The sequence below is a fragment of the Chaetodon auriga genome, chromosome 7, assembly GCF_051107435.1.
Source record: "Chaetodon auriga isolate fChaAug3 chromosome 7, fChaAug3.hap1, whole genome shotgun sequence".
NCBI lineage: Eukaryota > Metazoa > Chordata > Actinopteri > Chaetodontiformes > Chaetodontidae > Chaetodon > Chaetodon auriga.
Genome location: NC_135080.1, coordinates 18,184,302 through 18,208,337, shown reverse-complemented (window position 1 = coordinate 18,208,337; position 24,036 = coordinate 18,184,302). Strand labels below are relative to the sequence as shown.

At 41.5% G+C, this 24,036-nt stretch overlaps 2 protein-coding genes across 2 annotated transcripts; both read right to left on the bottom strand.

The window, feature by feature from the left end:
* Nucleotides 1–1,925: 1,925 nt before the first annotated feature.
* barx2 (BARX homeobox 2) lies at nt 1,926–12,727 on the bottom strand. Its single transcript, XM_076735411.1, has 4 exons — nt 12,334–12,727; nt 6,816–7,119; nt 3,945–4,029; nt 1,926–3,549 (listed from the first exon to the last, which is right to left on the bottom strand). The coding sequence occupies exons 1-4, from the start codon at nt 12,518–12,520 to the stop codon at nt 3,262–3,264; spliced, it is 864 nt and encodes a 287-aa protein (XP_076591526.1). The 5' UTR covers nt 12,521–12,727; the 3' UTR covers nt 1,926–3,261.
* Nucleotides 12,728–15,931: 3,204 nt separating this feature from the next.
* On the bottom strand, nt 15,932–22,500 carry rbm7 (RNA binding motif protein 7). Its single transcript, XM_076735928.1, has 5 exons — nt 22,294–22,500; nt 21,819–21,981; nt 20,833–20,908; nt 17,110–17,203; nt 15,932–16,876 (listed from the first exon to the last, which is right to left on the bottom strand). Exons 1-5 carry the CDS (start codon nt 22,384–22,386, stop codon nt 16,514–16,516), a joined length of 789 nt encoding a protein of 262 aa, XP_076592043.1. The 5' UTR covers nt 22,387–22,500; the 3' UTR covers nt 15,932–16,513.
* Between the last annotated feature and the right edge of the window lie 1,536 nt (nt 22,501–24,036).

Below are 24,036 nucleotides of genomic sequence, written 5' to 3'. Positions count from 1 at the left end.
TGGGTAGGTGGGTGGGGGCAGCTAGGGTTGACACCACTTCACTCCTGTGACCTACAGCTGAACTTGGACCTGTGAGAAAATAACAGGTTCTCCAATTAGGCCGCCAGTGTTTCACCTCGCCACACAACATTTAGCCCAGAGGAGCTCGTCAGCCTGTGGAGACTTGCTAAGCACAGTTCCTTGCAGACCTGCCTGCCTGCCTGCCTGCCTGCCAGCCACAGCCTCTGTTTTCACAGGGATATTTAATAAGAAAATGTTTACACTCATTCCCTGCAATTAACGCAAATACACTGTAGCTGCTGAGGCTTTTGTTACTTTAATTTAACCAGGTGCTGAGGCTGAGTCACAGCTCATTCTACATATTGCTGGCAAGCAGCAAGGCCAATTCTGAATAATCAACATTTAATATATTCCCAACAAATAACTACTGCACTGCATATGCCAACAGATGTCAACATAACTTCTCATAGTCATAATAGAAGTTGTGTCCTCATGCCTTTAACCAGGCAGGTGGAAGTAGTTGTTCTGTGTAGTTATGGGAACAATTAAAAGGTAATGACTAATATGATGATACAAGCGTTGTATTGTTTGTAGGGCTCCATGCATGCTTCTCATGGCATATCTTACCCATCACACATATTTGATTCAGTGACAGAGCAAATTAACACAGGTTGTAAGACTGATTAACTTTCAAATATTAATACCAATTCCAACAATATTGACATATAATGCTTTTATTGTTGCTTAAACAAAATCTATTGTCTATTATTTTTCACAGTTTATCTCATCGGCTCGTTCTGTTGAACACTTGAGATCATTGTGCATTTGTGCACACTGAATTTAAACTGAATCCCATTCATATTATGTTCATGTTCACGTTTGTTCTAATCACATGCAATTATAGTTATTCTGCTAATTAGGTAGCAACAGGAATAACATAATGATCAGAAAGGACTTTTAAGATTTTTAAGAATTAAGTATTGCACAGGAAAAACAAAGAAAACACCTTTTTGATTTAGATGAGATATGAAGGTAAAGTTCCCTGTTCTATTTTCTATACTAAAGGTCAATGATGATATTAGCACAGGTCTAATAAGCAAGCTTTTCTCATTTTTATTTTCGTTCCACTGAGAGTGAAATAGTAACATGTTCGATCATACTTCCGAGAAGTGTTGGGGCTTGGCCATTGAATGTACACACACATAAAGTATACTTAGAATGTTTACACAAGGCGTTAAAGCACAGTACACATTACTCAATGCCGAGCTGCGCTGTTTGCTTTAGAAACCATCCATGTCCGGTATCAGCCACTAAAAATACACTTTAGGCTGCTCCTCAATCGCTCAGGGTCACAGAGGAGCCCTTAGGTGCACTGCAGGCCATCTTGTTTGCTGTACAGATAAAGATGATAAATGTCACAACACGGAGTGCTTAAACGCTTTGTTCTCTTGAACGTGATTTATGGCGAACTCTGACTACAGCTAATACTTCTTCAGCTTCCTCAGTAATGGATCTGCCTGAACTTCAACCTGCCACGGCTACTTTAACTGCTTGATTTACACACACTTAGCATGACATGACAGTACATCTGAGAATCATTTGTCGCGTCATATAAAAGGATCCTGCCATCAACTTTAATCCGTTGTTTTAATTAGCGTCACACCAAAGACAAACAAGCAAAAACATTTTGTTGAATTTCTGGTTGCATATGCAAAATAGAGCACGCACACAAAACCAGTATCTATGTGATCCATTTGCCATAAGACGTTTGAGGGTTAATCCAGTGAAGGAGCAGGAGTGTGCGGCCAAAACTCAAAGCAACTGCATCAAATAATACAAGCAGAATTTAAATGATTGCTATTTTATTAAGTGCATTTAAATACATAAACACTCACTTGTATATGGTAAAAATGATTGTACACAAACCTAAAAAAAACAGCAAACAAGCTTACCAAACAAGCATTATTTACATCAGAAAAATACTGCACTTTCCATATGAAACAATAACAAATAAAAATAAATCTGTATAATTCAAAATGTGAAACTCTTTAATTACAAATCTTTGTGAGAGAAAAAGGTCGAGCTTGAAGGGTGCAGAGAAGTCAGTGACAGGCAGTTGAAGACAGTTATGTTAATGCAAGTCTAACATACTGATTGGGGTACTCATGCAAAGCCTGCAGGCTGAAAACGTCTTTGAGATTTCAAATGTTCAGCATTTGCTGTGCATCTTTGGCACAGGCTATGATTTATTCCCTCTGAGAATATCTGACAGCTTAAGAGTCTTACTGGCCTCGTGGCAAAAAGCAGAGTCATCCTAACTCCCATGAAAGAAGAAAAAGATCAGGGACGGCAGTAACATTATACATACAAACTATTTTAATCAAATTTAACAGCAGTTAAAATACTGTTTTATATATAAATACGTACATGTATATATGTACGTATATATACATATATATATATATATCCAAAAGAACATATATTTTATACTTTATACACATTTCTACAGTATGATACAGTGTATGGCTTGGCAGAAATATTCATTTTCAGATTGAACAAATAAAAATGCAAGCTCTACTGACCAAATAATGAACACAATTGAGCCTTGATGCTGTAGAAAACTCCAATCTAAACATAGAAGTGTTATTTTCTGAACTTTACAACTCTGTCTCCTAGAACGGCACTTGTAATCAAAAACCACTGTAAAAAATATACTTGAATTGAAGAGTTATTTTAACTATACACTTTAAAAGCTTTCCTCTGAGACCGACAAGGCACTGGAGCCATTTAATATCATAGTTTTTGGCAGTGAAGTGATTTTTCATACATAGATACATTGAGACACTACAGTAAGGCAGATCTGGATATTTTGGCACATGCATTCTGTGAGGCAGCTTTGAGGATCGGCGGTGTGTGAGATCTTTAGTGTTTGTAATGCACAAAAGGCTGATGCATGACGCGTGTTTTGCTTTGACTGACCTGCTTGGATTTGACAGATTTACGCTCCCTATACCAGGGACCTGCTCAAATACAGTTTTTAAAGGCCACGTTTAAACCAGCACAACTAGCTCTTTTTATGGTACATTGTTTCCAAAACACAAAAATTAAAGGCTACATTTGGTAAAGATTGGATGCCGCCAATATGTTTCCAGGCAAATTCCTAAAGCAAATGGCTCTGAACACCACACAGGCTTTTTACAGTGATCCTGAGGCACTATTTGTTTTCAGGTTGGCATTAGTCTTTGGCTGTTTCGTTCTTACTTAGCTGGCCGCGTGAGTCCCTGACTGCATCAGCAGCGGCAGCTCTCGCTCAGATCCCTCCATCGCTGCAGCTGCAATGTGAGTTTCTGAACTGAGATCTTGAGGTTCAAGCTGAGACGCTTCTCCTCTTTGAGCCAGCACCGCATTCTCGGCCTCCCTCTTCACCCTCTCCTCTGCCTCCATCTTCAACCTGCGCTCTTCAGCCTCTATTTCCTCCGTGGTGGGAATGGAGTTTTTCTTGGGTCTTCCCTTGGGCTTAGTGGGGGCCTCGTGACCTCCTTTGAGCACCTAGAATAACACACGGACAATCTTAGTGGACTCCTCTGGTAATCAATAGCAGCAGCAGCTGAAGGCAATGCTTGCTATTATAGTAATTAAGAGAAGACGTATTGCTGCTTGCTGCCCTTTGCGCACTCATTCATCTTCAACGATTTCAAGTCTTTTTGTTCTCGGAGTTGTTGACCCTTCCACAGGAGTGTTTGCTTTCACTGCCGTCATCATCGGTCGCACCTCACACCACACCCTCTCTTCCTGCCACATTGCTACCTGCCATTTGCGTGTCTTACTTTTACAGTGCAAATCAGCGTAACACGGAACAGTTTGCTAGCAGTAAATATTTTCCCCTTCATCTTTCCATCATTGTTTCCAGCCCTGTCAGTCTTTACTGTGGTACTGTCTCTTACCATTTTCTTCCACTTCATACGCCTGTTTTGGTACCATGTCTTCACCTGCAGCTGTGTGAGTCCCAGTGACTGAGCCAGGTCTAATCTGCAAAATCACAAAGAAAACAAGCTTCACATTAGATGGGCGATATATATATATATATGTCATTCACATGCTTTCATCACTTGTCCCCAAAGCACCAGGTAGATTCAGTGTGTGTCTTTTATCTCCAACTGACAGGAAAATATAGAAGTGATGATAATCCTGCTAGTAATTGTGTTTTGTTTTTTTTTGTTGTTTTTTTTTTTTTTACCCTCCCATCAAGTATACATGCCTAGAGGTTGCTGGCATTACACACTTCAGTACAGTGTAAGACTCTTAACTCTTTGAATCTCACATCAAAGCTGACTTGCTGGTAGCTCGGGTTTGACACTGTACACCTGCAGCTCACTGCTTGAAACATCTGTACTGAGATCAGTAATCCAATCACACCACTTGTACCAGGACGATCAGGGCCATTGGAGAAAATTCTGAATGCATCCACCACATGTGTTGATCCATGACTAACAGGGCTATTGGTTGGTGCGTAATGTGATACGTCAGGAAGGGACAGATAAAGTGAACAAGGCATCCATTTGTGAGGGAAAGGAATGGTTATCTGAGTCTTTCAAATGAGATTTCCTCTTCCCTGCTCTTCTCAAAGTCTTTAGCAGTCAGATGAAGGGATCCCCCCCCCCCCCCCCAGTGAAAGGAAGCGACTTCATTTGATGGTGAGAGTGGAAGCCCAGACGGAGAGAAGGCGTGAACAGAATATAAAAAGCAGGGCAACGACAAACCCCTGAGATTCATGGGATCGTCAGCATAATGTTATACCTTACATAAAGGCCTGTGTGGGCTTCTCTCGTGTGTGCGTCTGTCTGAGCTTCAAAAAACACCAGACGCATAAGCAATCAAGCTGTCTATCAGACCTCTCTATCATACCTGCCCCAGTCAATGGCAGTTCAACAACTGGAGGCAAGGAAAAGTAATTGCAGAAAAGGAAAACACCCCACTTATTTATGGTCATTAGTTCTCAATGAAGAGAAACCACACTTCTACAGAGATAGAAAGAGTATTTGAGTTACTCCCTCCAGGCTACTACAAGGCTGCCATTTGGTTCCATCTCACACCTTCACAAGGTAATCTTGGGTGTAACTGAAAACCTTTTAAAAATAATGATGATGATGACAGTGAGGATTATTAAGGAGCTAATTATTATAATTGGAAGCAGCATAAAATCATTATTGCTATATGACATAAATAATTAACAGTCTTTTTCGGGGGGATATTTTTGGTTTTGGCTCCTTTCGCCCCCACACATAGTCTCAATTCAAGCCCGCCGAGGTTCCAAGCCAAGAAAAAGGAGAGAAAAGTAAAGTTATCTTTGGATCATAACAAACCTTAGTGGGGAGCACGCCACACCTTTGATGTGGGGCTTTAAAGGGGGATTTTCTCTGTTGATGTTTTTCCACCAGCTGGGTATTTAATTAATTTTCAACACAGTGTCAGAATCGGATATTTTGACAGGACACAGTATTCTGGCGCAGCAATCCGTAAGGGTGGTTGGTTTTGATCACTGAGTTGTGCTCAGCTTCAGGGCTTCTGCTTCAAGATGAAGCATGGCGCCTTTCCAACGGCTCCAGGCAAGCCAAGATGTGATATATTTAATAATGCATCGTGGGAGTTTTCCCCGCGGATGGGATGTAAATGGAATGACAAATAAATCTGGTTTATTCCAAATATGCTAATGTCTTTTCAGATTAGATGTGGTAAGCAGATACATTGCAAAGAGCCGTCTGTGTGGAGAGTGTAGCTATTTGCACGTCTAAATGCATGAACACAGTGTACATGAAGACGGTTTTAATCACCACTGATTTACTCTCAGTATCTGAAAACATGAATACCAGGGGTGGAGTACACAAACGTCTAATCTCTACATGGTGCAAAGGTTCACAAGCTGCTTGAAATTCTTGCTGCGCATGTGAGGGAAAGCTTTTTACAACATATATGGTTCAATACTATTCTGGGTTATAATGGAAAAGTAGCCTGCAGGCCAAATATAAAAGCAAGGCGTACAATAAAACTGGAAAATATAGTCTAACCTCATGTCAGGTCCCAAAAATGACCCACAGAATGGAACTTAAGACACAGATATTAACATGTAGATTACTTCATCTTATTGTGGAAAGTAAAATGTTCTTTCTATACACCTGCCCACGTGTGAAATGATTGCCAGTAAATCAGTGTAATACATTTGTGTTTGCTTGTGTTGGCCGCCGCCCCTGCTTTCTTGAATAAGGCAGTGTTTCTTTGTTGGGGCTCTTTGCTGTCGGGGAGCTCAGGGTTAAAACGTTACTCTTGTCTCAACTAGAATGCTGAGGTAATGCTCTGGCTTAGACAAATTCACATTACATGAGACATTCCCCACAGGATAAATCAAAAATTATGATGTTAGGTTAACCACTGCTTGATAATTGCAGTTGCGGCTATGTGAATACACGTGTGTGCGTGCATGTGAGTACTGTACTTTCAAAATGTGCTCCATGCCAGGAATGCAGGTTATTGAAATCACACCGTTGAGTGACACCTACATGACATGATACCTTTTTGACATCTGGCTGAAATCTAATAACGTTTGTTTTAGTTACCTTTCATACATCAGTGGTTTTGTTTTCTTTGATGTGCATTAGTCACAAAATCATTGTAGGTAGCCATGAGGTTCGCACAGGCATGTTTCACCAGTTTTTGTTTGTGTGCTTTGATGTGGTTTGTGTGTAAATGTGTTGCTGTATTTTCCTATATGTGCCACACAAATCCATCCAATCAGACGTGAGTTTCTCAGCTGCACTGACCTATCAGGTGTGGAAAGGTACTTCTGTTTCTGGAACTTTTTCTCCAGTCCCATCAGCTGCAGCTCGGTGAAGATGGTGCGGCTGCGGCGCGGCTTCTTCAGGCGGGGCGTGCTGCGCTCCGTGTCCGACTCGCTGCTGATGCTGAGGGGCGTCTGGCTGGGTGAGGGCTCGGATCCTCGCGGATGCTGCGGGGAGACCAAAGGCAGGTGCGATGGGGCCCCGCCCGGAGAGGACACCTGGGGGAGGTGGGGGGGCTGCCGCGTGATCACCGAAAGGAGAGGGTAGGCACGTAGTGACGAGGAGCCTGGAGGAGCAGAGACGGTGCGTCAGATGACAGAAACAGAGAAACGCAATAAAGTCCAGTGGAGTTTTTAGTGAGCTCTTATGTGCCTCTCAATCACGCCGGTTGTGCCATTATCGACCGCCTGTAATTGCTCGGACAGGTTCATTTTTAATTGCGCTGTGTTTGCTGTGAAAAGTGTTTTGCTTCTGACCTTCTCCATGTAGAGGGCTGTGATCCCAATGACGCAGACTGTGTTTTACACCGCTCCTCTGAACCCTCCAAATGACTGATTATTTTTCAGAGGTTGTTAAATAGTAACTGGCTTCCTAACACAAAGCCACATGCACACTCTGAGCCTGACAGCGTGATGTACAGGCAGACACACACGTTCAGACACAGAATGAGCTGTAATAAAAACCCCCCAAACTAAATCAAACACTGTTCAGCTAATAAACTTTCCCCCCTCTCTTGCAATTTCTCTCCCTCTCTCTTGCAAATGCACACAATCCTACACGACATGCACACGTTTTTTGCTCTTTATCAGTGCAGACAGAAGCAGCAAGACGCCAGAATCAATAAAAAGTAACACTTGTCTGGAGCCGACGCTGGAGCGAAGGAGCGCAGGAGGTTGGCTGAGAAGGATGTGGTGGGTCAACCAAAGTGGATGCGATATCTGCCAGAAAAATCCTCACGGCTTCAAATATAAAACCAAGCCCTTAACCAAACTTTACAAGCCAACTGAGCACAGCGCAGGACTGTAATGCATGGGTTGATAAGGAGCAGCAGAAAGGACACGGGGGGATTATGGGAGTAGAGGTGGGAGATAAAGAGAGCGATAAAAGGCTGCAACGGAGCAGAGAAAATGGGAGCCTGTCAGAAACGAATACACTCAGCATGTGTGTTTCTGGTTGTCTGAGGAGGATCTGCCTCCTCAATCGCCTCATCAACCGCAACAGACAACCTACAAACGCACACACACAGTCAGAGGTAGGCTTTGATTTTTTATTGCTGTTACATGATTGTTTTCTGTTGTTTTTTTCCCCTAAAGGCCAGTGAGAAAAAATGGATTTCTGCACAAATCAGAAAAAGAAGAGGTGGTGGAGGAGGAGGAGGAGGAAGAATGCTCGCACAGATGATGGAGCATGTCTATTTTCCTAGTCTTACAAGATAGTAAGACATGCATGCAGATGCTTATACATGTGCATAAATCTACAATACAGCTCATATTCGATGTAAATCAAGCATTAGGAGCATAAGCAATGCATCCAAGTACACATACAGGTAGGTACAGTTGCTCTGCACACACGCGCACACACACACACACACACACACACACACACACACACACACACACACACACCAGACACTGCCTTGGGCTCATCATGACATCATGGCAGGGCGCTGAGGTCATCACTAATCCTCCAATGTGAGATTGCTGCTATTGTAACAGGTCTAGACAAGAAGACCTCTTTTCTCTGGCTGCATGCTCTTTCTCTCATTTACACCTTTCCATTTCAACTGCTCTCTGTAAATTCCTCTCTGTAAATCAGATCCGTATAAATGTTCGATTTTGTGACATCCACGAATCGTCTGATTTTAGTGTCTGAACTTCATACGAACGAGTGGTGCAAAAGTGCAAGGAAAGTTGTCACTCATGTCATTCAGTTTGTCTTTGCGATTTTCAGGAAATCTCTTGTCAACAGAGAGCTTGAAGCTGTCTCCGGACAGTCCCTGAGAGAGAGAGCGAGAAAGAAAGAAAGAAATTTAAGAAAGAAAGAAGGAGCGCAAAGAGGAGAATGTCAGTCCTCATGGTGACTTTCCACTGACAGCAAAGCCTTCTCTCTGACACGTTGTTGACAAGTGCCAGCATCCTGTCAATAGTCCACAAATAAACTGTTTGAGTAGCTGCAAGTGCGCAACTCAGCCCCGTGCAAAAGCACACTGATACTCTTGATAATCACAGGAGGAATGTAGGGACCAGCACAAGTGTTTATAGTAACCATTACAGAAGACATACCTGCTAAGAATAGATCAAGAGGAGTCGTTTGTTCAGTATTCCTTTGAATTCCAATAATGTGTTCTATTGATCATGCAGTTATTATGACATTATTCCTATTAAAGCAACCATGTCTCTAATATGTTATCATTACATTAAGTGAAGAAGGGGATTCTTTTTTCCAGCTGCATGACAAACGCCTTCAATGCAGCAACTTTTAGAAGGTATACAGCATTTCATAACATCTCCTCTGCCGTCATTTTTTTTTTGTCAATGGGATGCTGAAATGGATGAGTCACTGCTTAGCTATGACAAGTATACGTGCAATTTTGCACATGTTTTTGGTATAAACTGTCTGGTGACAGCTTGAAAGCTGCTCAATTAAATGGTTTTTGTTCTTTTGGCCTTGCCCTTCGAGCACAGATCAAACATTGTTGAGGTGGGAAGGGCAACAGGCCACGCAGCTTCTTCATCTGTTGTAACTCATTGCTTTAATTAGACTCGCTCACCTTCAGGATATGACATATTGAAGCAATTTAACACCAGTTCTCAATAAATAGTAGAAGGAAGTTGTCAAGAGCATGCTGTTTAGCATTCTCCGAGGCACAGTGACAAACTTCTCCAGCTGGACCTGCACGCCTCGGCCTTACATTAAACATCAGCCGTAATTATTTAACCTGAAAAGTGATTCACACAGCTGAAATCAGCCTGTAGCATAAACTACTTTTAGAACTGATTCATCACTGATCCCCTGTCGAGATAGACAAATCTGATGGCAGTGGTTGTGAGGAAATGACGGGGAGATGACAAGTTGTCAAACATTATCCTTAACTCGAGATGGAAGATGTGTGAGCATTTCATCTTTGAGTGTGTGTGCATACTTGCCTCTGTGTGTTGACATGGGTGTAATCAACCTTCTCAAGATGGCTTTATGCTTAATGGGAGACTTTATTGTCTGCAGTGGATTAAACTTTAAGATGGGATGAAAACCCTTTTGCTCACTTGGATTTCTTCTGTAAGTCCCCAGCCAGTACCAAACCAGTATGCAGCGGCCCTCGGGCTGCACACACTCCTGCTTTTTTCAAGTTATTTTTCATCATGCTGTCAGGTGAGATTACACCACAGTTGATCTTAATCCCTCTCACCTCTTCCAGAAAACACAACTAAAAGCCCTGCCCTGAGTCCCGCTGAGAGATGGGACTCCAAATGAAATATTGCAACCTGCCATTACATCGTTCACCGTTCAGCACCAGGTCAGGGCTCATTCTCTCTTATGCTTCTGTAACTGACAGGGACAGAACTACACGTTTAGCAGCCGCTGTTCCTGTACATAACGACTGTCTTTATTTCAATTCGGCTAAATAAAAATGAACAGATTCACAGGAAAGCATCGCAGGACAAAACACGGGAGGAAGATTATGTTGGTATGTTTGAACAGCAGGCCAGTGATAAACAATAAAGAACCAACTCATTTGTTATCAACTCCTGCAGGCAACATTATACGCATGACTGTCTCTTAGCGGCCTCCGCTGGTAGCAGGAAGTCATAGCAGCCTTTCCTCTCCAGAATGAAGAAGTCAACTTTCTCTGTTAGGGGGCCACGCAGGGGCCAGCCGCCTCTCTTTGGCCCAGGACCTGTAAGCCTGCCAGCTTCTATATCAAGCACTAAAAGCCATGGATGTTGGGGAATATACTGTGTCTCACACCCCCGCAGCTACAAATAAGTGGTGGGCACAGTGTTCTGATATGCAGGGCGGGTTACTCTATCCATCCGAACAGAGGGGTGCCAGTCATAGTGCCCTCTAGCACACACCAATCCATATCCGAGGGATGAGGGAATCGCTTTCCCTATTTTTATCAACCCACCGCTGTCATCATCAAATTGCAGTGGCTATTATTTCAGACTTTAGAGCAATTATCCTAATGGTTACTAGAGTGTGCAGTAGCCTTTGGGTTGTTTGGATTCATCTGGAGTTACAATTAAGAATCAGTCAGGACGTTTTGTTTTGACATCTGTGCCAGCTGAGCTTTGTCAAACTGTTTTGGTTATTTTCAGCAAGTACAAGACACTTAAAGGCCGATGAAATCTGTCAGTATCACGCAGAGATCGAGATTATTCTTAGCATTTTACAGAAAGGGAAATAAGAGAAAGCACTCCAAGTGATTATCATTCAAATGAATCACTTGTTTGCAAGTTCCCACTCAATGTTACCTTCCCTGTCGATCAGGAGAAATCAGTGTGCAGTAATAATTCATCTTTTATAGGGCGGTATGACAAGCACACCTGGTTTTTATGTGCATCACTTTGTTTTAGGTCACATACATTTCTGTTATATGAGGGCATTCACAAGATGCAATCCTGCAGCAGCAGTAAAACTCATTAAGGAAGGCCTTTGGTTAAGCAGAACACCTGCTTTAATCAAAGTAAGCGAGACCTTTAGACAAAATGTTCCAGCTTAGGAACCGAAAGCTTCTGCAGTGAGCTTTGAGTGTGTCTTTGTTGAACTGTCACTCTGCCTCTTCACTGACTTTCATGTGTAACTAGAGCGACTTATTGATGCAGTCATTCATCAGCTTGCTCCAAACAAAAGCCCTGAAGCACCACTGACATTCACTCACTCTATCGCACGCCTTTGATTTTCAACACTTAATGCTGAGCTGCAGTGATTTATAAAGTCCAGAGTGAGGTTGGTGAAGCCGCTGGAGCAGCTTCAGGAGGAAAGCTGCATAAATTAATTGTGATTTTAAAAAAAAGAAAGAAAAAGAAAAGAAAAGAAGTTAAACCTACAAATTTAAGTGGCAAAGATGATAATTCGAATACCAATATTTCCATATATGCACAGTTGTATGGGCGGGGAATTATAGTTTTAAGAAAGAAAATACAACTTTGCTGCAGTACACAAATGTAGTCACTCCACCAGCATAACAGACCACACACTCTCAGTTAGTTGTACAATGTTTATGTTTTTTTTTCACGTTGTAAAGTACATTTCCTGATCCAAGCACCAATAAATTGTAGACTAACATCTTTTTAAAATTCAAATGAAAAATATATTTAAATAATGAAGTTGATGTCATGCGTAAAAGTGTATATATTTTCCAAATATCCTCTTCTAATTTTCCCATAAATCTGCAAATGCTAAAAAATGCCCTGTCAGATTATTATTTTTTTTTTCTAATATATTTCCTTCTTAATTCTAGAAGAAAAGAAAAAACAAAATAAAGACAGAGTCTTCTTACCCGAACACGAATGAAGAGGCTTCGGCCGCACAATAAGCGAAGGGCACACCGAGTACAGAGAAAGTTTCTCAAAATAATCACAAGTCTCCTTGGAGAGGATCTCGTCAATCATGAAAGTCTTGTAGCGCCGCCTGGCAGCCTTCAGCTGGCCGGGGGAGGAGAGCCTCAGCTCGGCTTGACAGTGCATGATCTGTCCCTGTGCGCCGTGCGCTACCTTCGCTCAACAACGCGTTTGCTCACTGATATCTACGGTTACGCGGGTTTGGCCGCGTGGAAAAGCGACTGCTGGACTTTAAGCGTTTAAATATCTCATTGTTCGTCTTTCAAAATGCAGCCCAGCTTTCCCTGAAGAGTAGTGGTGAAGATCAGCTGCCTTGAACTTGAGCTGCGCGGAGCGCCACAGCGGTAATGAACTGACTGAGATGTGTGCTCACACCCACTGCTATATAAACCATCCCTGAGCACATCTCTGCTGCTCCATCTCTCTCTCTCTCTCTCTCTCTCTCTCTCTCTCTCTCTCTCTCTCTCTCTCACTAATACGCTCATGTAGTGTATTTACACATGGCCATGTCCTGAACACTCCCCCATCACCAAAAACTTTATTCTCTCTCTATTATTTCTTTTACACATGAGGCGCACAACTTGCTAATTCGACTCTAAAAGTTTTTTTTCCCCCCACAGAATTAGGTATGTTTTTTGTCTAGAATAAAAAACTACTATTATCAGTTAATAGAATCCACATTGTAAACTTGACTGGTGTTATTATCCGATTTTCAGATCAAGTGAAAAGACCTCTGTGGTATTAATTCATTGGAGGTTAACTACCATCGGGCCGTGTCTTTGTTCCAAACGTTTAACTGAATTATTTATCTTAATCACTTTGCCAGTTTAGCTATTTAGGGACCCGTGCTTAACTTGCTTTCTTATTAAGTAATAACTTATTTTGACTTTGCTTGAGCTTTGCAATGCATATTCGATATTCTAACTTTGGACTGGAAAAAAAAAACTTTACGTGCAATGTCAACCATATAGCCTAAACCAGAAAGAGTAACTTTCTTTCTTTTGCAGTTCTTCTGTGTCGAGAGTCCAAACACCTATTATAATTTTTGAGTGTAAAATATAAGCCAGTGTCAGTGTAGAAATCATATATTCTTTGTCAACATTTTTTATTACCATTACCAAATTGCACTGTGATTGTTAGTATAAATAATAATAATAATAATAATAATAATAATAATAATAATAATAATAATAATAATAATAAACTGAATAATTTCTACTGCTTTGTTGAAACAGTATAATTCATATACAAGCAAAACACTCAAATTAGAAGCTTCTTTCAAAGGAGCAATAAGTCAGCAGCTGTGGTTAAAGGCCAAGTCATTCTTTATTGACTCGCCAAGCAAACCGACGCACTTCTAATTTATTATTAATCAACGAGTGCGTGCGCGCGCCCACATGGCACGAGGGCACGCCGAATAAAAGACAACTGTCTTACTAACGCCTCTCGAATAAAATACCAGGAAATAAGAGCAAGAGCACGTGTTTTCCAACTTCTGCACATCAAACAGCAAGATGAAGATAACACGTCCTCACATACCAGCACGTTCAATTCCTCTGACAGGCTGAACCTGTCCTCGTGCGTCGCCCTCACAAACCTTTAGCGCCTTTTTCATCGTTTCATCTGACTAAAAAAATTAGATCTTTACTTGCTTTTATAGCATTGCAAAATTTACCTTTTATTTCTATTTTCATTCAGATATTGCAGATTTAAGCATACATTTGTTCGAGAGACTGAGCAGTGGAGCTAATAAAAAGAGTTTGGTAGCCTACATCTATTTTCAAACAGATGACTTGCAACTGAACTAAAATGTAAGACGAATCATCACTGAGAAGAAACCCGGTGCAGGTACGGATTCCCAGTAATGTCAGTGTCCTCAGGGGGGAACCGATTATCATCACAAGAACTGGAAAAAAAAAAAAAAAAAATTGAACTCGCTGGCGGCTTGTGCCTCCGAAGCCGCAGTGTTCAAAGAGCGGAGGATTATGGAGGAGGAAATGTGGGAGCTCTGCATGGGAAAGCTCGGCTGCTTTTCAGAGGTTTGATGGCTTGATCAAAGAGGGAGGAGATGAGAACAACTGCCGGGGAGCACATTTGACTTCGGCTGGAGAGGAGGGGGGAAAAAACCGGGGTGCTAAAAATGCAACCTTTCAGATGCGAAAGCGAAATGTTTCAAAGTAACATTTCAGAAAGTTTTCTGATGAGGTAACTTTACTGCTGATTTTCTCCTTTCATTATTTTCATTCATGCGTTATTTTCTGGTTGATTCACCCAAGAATATTTTATTCAGGCAATTTTACAGACATTCAGACTGCCTAAGAAGAAGACAACCACTGCGACCAGTTTAAAGTTAGGCCTGGGCTGCACCTCTTGCAACGGTGGCACCAATGAACCCAACAACCTGACGTGGTGCCAAAATCCAAAGAATCACGGCTGCAGGCATCTTGACACTTGTGGTTTGCGTTGCGGGACTTCTGGAGAGGGAGGGTCTCCGGGTGCTTGGAAGTGGATCATTTCAAGGGACACGCTTCTATATAAGTCCACACAGCAGCGGCTACTGAGCGGCCTCTCTAATCCGCCCGCTCCAGCTCTCCAGGGCTGGAGACGCCAGGCAGATCAACCAATTAAAAGAGTTATGCCACAGCCAGAAGCGTAATAAGGCCCTTCCTAGTACTGACACCGAACAGAGGATACTCTCTATTAGAGCGATTTGGGAGCATCGGGATGCAATCTGACACGAGGCAGATTACAGGCAAGACACGGAGCTTAGTGCGGAGGGTGCAAATGCACCTCCACTTTTGGACAGTGGGAGATTTATTGGGGGATATTGTTGTCGATACAGCGGAGGAGCCTCTGGTAGTGGCATAAGCACTTTCGGAAGGATAGATTATGACCTCAACATGGACATTAAGGGATCTGATCATCACTTTGTTGTAAGCAAGCCCGAGCAGACACTGGAGCATCAATGCCGAGAGGCTGATCGCAACATGAGCTGCTAAGGATCAAAGCGCTGCTAATTCTGGGATGGGACAAATGGACCACTTCTTTCACATCTGTAATTTGACAGAAACCTGTGCCCATTTACTGATTGGTGTTAAGACTCATCTGAGAAAAGAGAACCAGCTGTGTTCAACTGTGGTGTACAAGAAATAAACCTAAACATAATTACATTGGGGAAAAGTGAAAAGGGTAGGTGTCAAATCCACGAAAAGACTTGAAAGCATCCTTAATAGAAAGGTCAAATGTAGGAGCTGATCATGTGGCTCAGTTATATTTAACATTTTAATTGATTCAATGAAAGGATGCGTGTGGCGCCACCTGTAGATTACTTCCTAACCCACTGCACAAGCCTATTCCTTACAAGTGGGCCATTTATAGGTGCAGTTAAGGCCATGTGTGCATGTGCAACGGCATGCAGCATCAACATACAATAGCTCACTTAGTCACATACACAAAGAGCTGGAAATAGCATTCACGATGTACAGCCAAGACCAATGGCATTTGTGCTGTGGCCAGATGAAAGACAAACGCAGCAATCAAATGAAAGGAGCTTTATAATAATGAAAATGTTCATTTTAAAACAGTTGGTCTTACAGACTCAGAATAAAAAAAAAAAAAAAAAAGGAAAATAAAACCCATTTTTAGAAAGAGCAAGGTCAACAGATCTAAGATTAAGAAAGGATGGTGCTCTATTGCTGCTGGTGGAATCTTTAGCTGAAAATTTTGTTTTCTTTTTTGCAAAGTACCTGAAGAAATTTTCAAGTTTTTGGAGCACCATTTAAACAGTATTTGCATAACATAAAAGCTGGCCAATATCATAAATCTTTTCTTTTTTTCCCCCCCAAATAAGTGTTTTTTTTTTTCTCATCTTCCAAAAATGGCTACCAGTCATGTCCCAATTTTTTTTTCCTTGCTCTCATGAAATTACAATTCTTCCCTTCAAAATTTTTGCAACATCTGTGAGGAAAAGCTCACACCAAAGTGTAAAAATTTAAAAACGCCTTAAAAAGTTAAACAAAAATGGCTCTAAGGCATAAGTTATTAAATCTTCAAACTGGTCGGATCATTTACAAACAACCTGAGTATACATATGAATCTGTCAACATAAAGAATTCTTTTTCAGTACCGCCGCCATCTATTATCTTGGTAGCCGCGGCTGCTACCCCTATCATCGTGGTGTCTGCTGCCACTTCTGCTGTCATGGTGACGGTTTCCACTCCTGTCGTTTTGGTGGTGATAGTTGTCCCGACTGTGGCCGTATTGTGACTGACGGCCAGAGGCTAGTTCATCTTCGTAGCGCTGACTTCTGCCACCGCTGTTCATCTGCGATGGCTGGTGCCGATACGGGGTGTTATTGTGTTGCCTGGAGCCACCTCTGCCTGAATTTCCACCTGCAGGCGACTGCCTCTGCGGAGGCTTGGAGAAGCCGCCGTTCAACTGCTCGAGCTGCTGCATGTGGAGTTGCCACATCATGTTGTTCATCTACGGATGAAGAAAAACCTGTTTCATGTGGTTCTGTGAGGCAAAAAAGCTAGTTTCTGTTGCTGTTAAATTATACAGTGTAGAGCTTTTTTCATGTTACTGAAGAACAGAGGTAGATTTTAACTAAAAACAAACACAGAGTGAGTTTTTATACCTCATATCTTAAATAGAGACTATGAAATCTGTCATGACAAGTGCATTCTTGGGTCATCGTAATTATATAAAAAGGTTACCATGGCATGCTTCTGCAGATTATCGGGAGATGAAAAGGACCTTTGCATTTGGGGTGGAGGAGTATATGGTGGAGGACTGAACTGGATCGGGGTCCTGTAAGAGTTAAGCAAACCATTGTCAAACATTTTATCATCATAAAGGTAAGATCAGTCTACACAAAGTCAGCTACATATTCCACCTTTTGAATACCACCCACTTCTGCAAAATCCATGCTTGACTTCAGCATTTTTAACTGTTTACATTATTTTTAGCTCATGTTTTAATTCTATTAATATGGACAGACAAACATTTCTCCCCCTTTCATCATGATGTAAACAAGAATCTGCAAATGTAAACTCAGGCTTCAACCAATCAGCACTGATCCACACAGCCACATCACCTAGATAACTGCATCAACTGAGAAAATGCTCAAGATAATTTTTCGCGTTCGACGTACCCAGCTGTCAGTGGCAAAGAAAAACAAATAATGAAATATTATTTTTCAGTGGTAAGAGAGTGAGTGGCTTCCTATGAGTGCTGATGAACAAGTCCATCAGCACTCATAGGAAGCCAAGTATGACAGATCAAATTCCAAGAGACTGGCTCTACACGTTAATAATGCTGCAATCAATGGATTGCTCATAATCATAACTGAACCTTTGGCTCATTTCCCCCAGAAGACAAACACCCTGGAAGTGAAGCTCCTTACTGCCAAGTAAAAAAAGACATGACTAGCTGCTCACTCACCTGTCCCCAAGCCAACAATGAAAATCAGTGACAGTGACGAAGACAATAGCACAGGGAGAATTGGCAGCTATATCAGTCATCACTATCATCTCACTGAGGATTTCTATTCACGCATGTGAACTGCAGTGATGAATAAGAAGGCAATGACTACCTATCCTCTGCTCCTGGTCCTGTATATAAACCCAAAATAACACTTTTCACCCAGTTTCAAATGTTTTGAACCCTCGCCTCAATTTGTGCTGTCTACATGTTGTGTCTGTTTGCCATCATTCACAGTTTCCCACAGACTGAACAGCAGCAGTCACAACGTCTCCTTTGGAAAGTTTGGTTTGTGGCCATCCCATGCGTTTTGAGAATGTCAGCCTAACCAAGTCCAGAGTTGTGATCCTGACAAGTTTTTTTATTCTTCTGTTTTCCTTTGTTGACCCCTTCTGTGTAGCATGGGATGCCAGTGTGATATTCCTAGTTAAAGTGAACCAAGTTGGTGATACCATAAAGATTAAGATCAAAGTGAAGTGAATAGCTCATTTATCATACACTGTGACACAGGTCCCTGGTGTCGTCTCTGAAGACCTGCTATCTCTGCTGTTGAGTACTTTTTGGGTATTAAACTGCTGTTGTCAGTAACTGAAATAAAATGCATGCCAAAATACGTTTGTTTTTCTTGTCAGTTTTGCTTTAGTTTCTCTCTCCCCCAAGTGACTATTCTTCTCACAAGAGAGCTCGCTCTGTTAAGTTTTTAGATTGCATAATTGCTTAAAAAATAAATTCCCATTTATAATTTGTTCAAGATGATACATGTCAATAAAAGTTGCACAAACCCAACAAGAAAGTTATTTTACACTACCAAGGCTAATCTCAGTTTTCAAAGAGTTATGTTAAGACGTTTTCTCCGTCCTAATAGAACAAAATGACATAATTTAAGCAGCACAGAATGCAAGACTATATTACATTGGTCTGATACCGCCTAATTCAAGTCCAGGGCCAACACTTTCAATTTTTCCAGCATGTGCCCTAACAGGCACTGTTGCATGAAATTTGGCACATAACATGGAAAGGATTGCACACAGAGTGTTCTGTACGCGTACATACACACCAGTTCAATCTAATTTCATGCAGTATCTTCTGCCAATGCTCCAATTTTTGTGCAAGAGCATGAAAAACTTGCGACATGCTACAGCCCTACAAATTAAGAGTGCATTTGCAATTATGGCTACAGTACCACGTACTAATATATAGAGTTTTCCCTGCTGATCTAAAGCCGCTTGTCCCCCAGACACTTTTGGTATAGTACCCTGAAAACCTGTATCTAATCTATGCCTAAATGCACCCAAACCTGAACTCTTTTAAGCGGGGTTGTTACCAGGGCTTCGGGTTAAACCCCTTCACTTTTCCAGCATCTGGGAAACAATAATTTTGCTTGGTCTTGAGAAGTTGCAGCATTTATTAACTGACACACTATAATGTAATGTACATTTATTGCCAGATTGGAAACTAACTGCTAATCTTTTCCTGTGCTCGCATTCACTGTGACTTGTCTGATGTTCGCTGTCTCTACACGCTCACTACACAAACACAAGAAGCACTGAGCTATGCAACTCTTATGACAACAAGAAGACAATGGAGGACATTAAACATTTCATGTTCTTTCTTCTCAGTATGTGGCTGTTAAAACAAGGAGACAAGCTTTGTTTGAGAAAAGGCTGCAGGCAGCAACACAAAAGATTACAGACAAAAAAAAACAGATGAGTTGGGAAATCCTACATCAGAGGGCAAATGACGAGATATCAGCTGCTCTCATTCTCTCTGACCAATCAACAGACTGCAGTGTTTCTAGCTCCACCTTGAGTGACAGACCATTGTGCTAGGTACCTGAGCAGTCCTATTGCTACCATACACAACTTCTGACAATGGAGACGTGAAATTAACAGTTCTAACGTGTGACACACTGAACCAGACTGCGCAGTGGAAACATGGCTGAATGCAAAAGGGTCACGCCCAGCACAAAACAGGGGAATGACACGTTCACAATTTCTGCAAGATCAAGGTAATCAATGAACTACTGCTATTCGTGAGGCAAACAGAATTATGTTTGTAATGAAAGACCAATGAAAGCTAGGTTATCTTAACAAACAAAGGTAACAGGACTGGATACAAAACCTCAGGGGCCTATTTTTTGAGTGCAGGTACTTGAGACATCACTGCCGCGAAGTTAGTTTGAAGTTGGATATTCGACAAACATTCACTGCGGATCTAGTGGCATCTTATCACTCAGTTTCACCCAATGTTGGCAGTAAGAGTACAGTTAGCTCACCTCTGAGTCCTCACTTATAACCACAAGGGGTTTCATTTAGGGTCCATCAATAAATTATTGTTTGAATGACCTGAAACCACATCCTGCAGTGATGACTTATTTTCCTGTTACGTTCTTGTGGGGATGCATTAGGAAATATTAATGTTTACACGACAAAACATGTGTGGTCAAATGAAATACCAGACCACCTCACCAAGTGGTTTGAGCGATCAGATCAGAATGGTCTTGGTGGTCATTTACTTGTATTTATAGCTTTCAACTTGTGATCCCGTCACCGAAGATGCATTTTAAAACAAAGGGTAAACAAGGTCTCAAAGTGCGCTCACAAACTGTACGCCGCGCATGTCACAAACATTCTCTAGCTTTTACCGCATTTGCCTCAAACAACTCCAGAGAAAACCCTGATCACATGCTGGAAAAATATTACACAGATCAGGACACTCTGTGACTTGCCTTCAAAAAGTGTTCAGCAGAATTTTTCAAAGAGTCTTTTAGATACAAATGCTATGATTGACTTACACTTAATACATATTTTACACAACTTTATAATTCAAAAAGGAGAAAACAAAGAAAATAAACACCACAGTTGTTTTTCTTCCCCCTCAGATAACTTGAAACACCTCAGTTTAACCGATAGCTGCTGTAATGATGCTGATGCAAACTGTTCATGAGACATTCTTACCTTTGGCCATGCGGATTTGGGGTATTTGCAGGACTGGAATTCTGCGAGTTCCCTGGACTGTTGCTATGACTGCTACCTATGGTGGGGCAAAGGAAACCAAACACAATTTATTAGTAAAGGGCAAAACAATTCTCACTGGAAAATACCGTACAGTGCAATGACAATGACAATTTTGCATTTTTACTGTATGTCACATTATGTGACAATTAAAACTCATCATTTACAAACAAGCAGTGCTGTAGTTGATGGTAAAACTTTGGAGAAACTTTGAAGTACAACAAAAGGTAGAACTAAAGTATTTTCACAAAGCATACACTGTGCACTAACCTACTTCCTACTTCCTAAAAGAAATTATGGCAATAGATGAAAATTATAACTATAGTTATTTACTACGTGTCCTGCTGTTCACCCAGCAGAGGCCTCAGTGGTGGATATCATCTTATTACCAGCCACACAGCAAGAATATTAGCCATATTACCTAGATGTACCGGTGTCACTTTCTGGGACACCTTGAGTTGATGTTAACAGCTATGCTCGTCTTGTGAGGGCAATTTATTCACGTATATCCTTCAGTACATTTTCCTAGAAGTCATAACCGCACTATGTTAAGATCATGTCCTGTTTCCGAATCAAAACAATGATGGCATCCCGCCGGCAGCCGGGATAGGAAACACAGCTGTAACTCGGGTAACGGGCTAAACACCTTTGTTATCGTAGAGAGGACCGACTATTTTTTTTATCCACATGGGTGGAACTATCTTTGATAATTCTGTAAAAGTCATCAGAACAGTTTCACCGGCGGTTTATCTTTCAAAACATGGCCGCTTGATTATCTTTTAGAGAAACCGATGGTTAACTCCGTGACCCGAATACTTCTAATACTTCTAAATGTCTCTAGCTGTGTTGACTCCGTTCGGTTAATGTGCTATAAATTATGTTTGTGTATGAGCACACCTGTTCGCCGGTTAAAAATAAAGTCAACTCACCTGATCTGAACTGCACATGAAGCTTTCTCCCACAGAGCAACGTCCCGTCGAGAAGTTGTACGGCATATGGTACGGACACCTCATGTTTGTAAACGGCAAAACCAAATGTTTTCTGTTTCCCTTCCGAGTCTTTCGGGATTTTAGTTTTGATGAGAGGTCCTGCCTGCAAAAACAACCAATTAACGGTGCACCCAAGCAACAACTAGCTAAAGCTAAAGCTAGCTAGGTAGCATTAGCTGTCGCAGGTTAAATGAGAAATAACATCTCTTGTTCACGGCATGCACACGAGAAACATTAGCGTAATAACATGCGTAGAAGAGCTACACAGAATGCAAAGGAGTCTACCGGTTAATGAATTAATATTTTTTTGACCATTTCAACTCTGACGCGCTTTCGGTTTGTGAGCATCATGTTACGCTATCTGGCAGTGACACATACGGTTGCTAACTACGGCTAACGTTAGTAACAACAGCACCTGTAGAAACAGTTCGAACAAAAGCTCTTCTGTCACTCTTTGGTCTAAATTTCTGATGAAGAGCGTCCGGTCCGCTTCATCCTCTATTCCCATTGTATTTCAGCGGATAATGGCACCTTCCAAGCGATAGAAATACTAATGTTTTGCGTAACAAAGTGCTCTGCGAAATTTAAACACAAGGCCCAATGTGTCGTAAGGTGAAATGCCGTAACCCTGCAGCTTCCGTCGTAATGAACAGCGGCCACTTCACGACACATAAAATGCGGAATGTTAGTCCTTACATTTGAGAAGCTGGAGTCAGCGAACCATTTACCAAAAGATTTTCTGCTGACTGACGAATCCCTTCTGTTCTCCACACATGTGCATGACTTCATGAGTGTTTCTCATTTTCATCGTTTCTTTCCTGAAAAACAGAAGCGATCCCATGGTTCGTAGATGTGTGTGTGCACCCAAGTAGGTGTTTGCTGAAGTGAGAGGGAAAATATCTTCTAAGTCTCCTGATATTTTGGATGGATGTTAAAGCTTGAGTCCAAACATTTTGAATTGCAAGTACTGTTTATAGAATCTCCAAAAGTCATCCAGTTCTCATTAAAGACCAGTGATTTATTGAGTAAGATGGGCCGCTGTCAAGGCCTTTTTTAACAGCAGACAGTTTGATTTGTCACAGGTAGGAAAAGCACAACATTAAAAGATGGCTCTGTTCCATTCACGTGTCTCTGTGACAGTGAGCCAGCATGAACAGGAAACTGAAACCACTAAATGAGTTTCAGTCATTCATGTTGTTATTTACATCTGTGCTTTTCCTGCAGTGTCATGATAAAATGCCCTCTGTGGCATTAGTTACAGTATTTCTGTCCTACAAAGACATGTCAAACCCCACAGGGTGTTATGAATGCTGCCTTATACTTTGCACACACCCCATTTTCACCTGTTCTGTGGATTGTTTTGTTTTCATTCCTTTTTACCATACCCATATGACTAATTTTCTACCTTCTACCGTTGCGAGTATAATGTCAGTCTTCTCCTCAGTGGCATATTCAGTTTCTTTGACTGCCTGGCTGTTGTACAAAGATAAGGTTTTATTTTTTTCTCACCCTGTGGCTCAGTGCGATTGCGTCAGTGACTCAAGCGCTTGGAACCAAGAGCTTAGGGTGCTGGCGACATCATTGAGTGTGGAGGTCAAAGCGAGCAGCGTGAAAGGCTTGACTTCCACCCTAATCAGATGTGCTTCTGTGTCTGTCCTCCATATTAATTAGATCAGTTTAAACTGTAATGATTTTCTCCTTCATGCCTGGGAAACATCCTCACAGATCCCAGTCCAGTAAAGCTCAAGTAAGAGCAACAGGGATGCCACGTATGCAACAATTGGAAGAGTGCCCTTCTTTTATTTTTCTTTATGTTTAATTTATGAAAGATCCAATTGGACTGCATGCTCCATCCATTATAGAAGAATCTATACCTTGCAATCTCTGTGACATATTTATTCCATGCAAGGTGCTGTTTCCATCACATATATTGCTCATGTGGCAATAAACACTGCAATTTAACACCAAAATCTTGGCTGTCATCATGTCTTGTGAGACCTTTGCTGTTGTGCGTAGTTGTTAACACTTGACATATTGGAGGTATTGGCACTTTCCCACAAAATGCTTATGATTTAAATGGTGCAAGGTTGCAATGGAGGCAGTAAAAAAGCCTAAACCATAAAACCACACCTGTGCAGTATACTATTTGATGACTAAA

What these genes read in the sequence shown, in the direction of transcription:
- rbm7 (XM_076735928.1), bottom strand. Translation starts at nt 22,386, where the DNA reads ATGGGAATAGAGGATGAAGCGGACCGGACGCTCTTCATCAGAAATTTA. An exon ending in CCAAATCCGCATGGCCAAAG is followed by an intron (nt 17,204 to 20,832) that starts GTAAGAATGTCT and finishes TAACTCTTACAG; the next exon opens with GACCCCGATCCAGTTCAGTC. An exon ending in ATCTGCAGAAGCATGCCATG is followed by an intron (nt 16,877 to 17,109) that starts GTAACCTTTTTA and finishes CTTCATCCGTAG; the next exon opens with ATGAACAACATGATGTGGCA.
- barx2 (XM_076735411.1), bottom strand. Translation starts at nt 12,520, where the DNA reads ATGCACTGTCAAGCCGAGCTGAGGCTCTCCTCCCCCGGCCAGCTGAAG. An exon ending in GCCTCTTCATTCGTGTTCGG is followed by an intron (nt 7,120 to 12,333) that starts GTAAGAAGACTC and finishes CTGCTCCTCCAG; the next exon opens with GCTCCTCGTCACTACGTGCC. An exon ending in TACCTTTCCACACCTGATAG is followed by an intron (nt 4,030 to 6,815) that starts GTCAGTGCAGCT and finishes GTGATTTTGCAG; the next exon opens with ATTAGACCTGGCTCAGTCAC.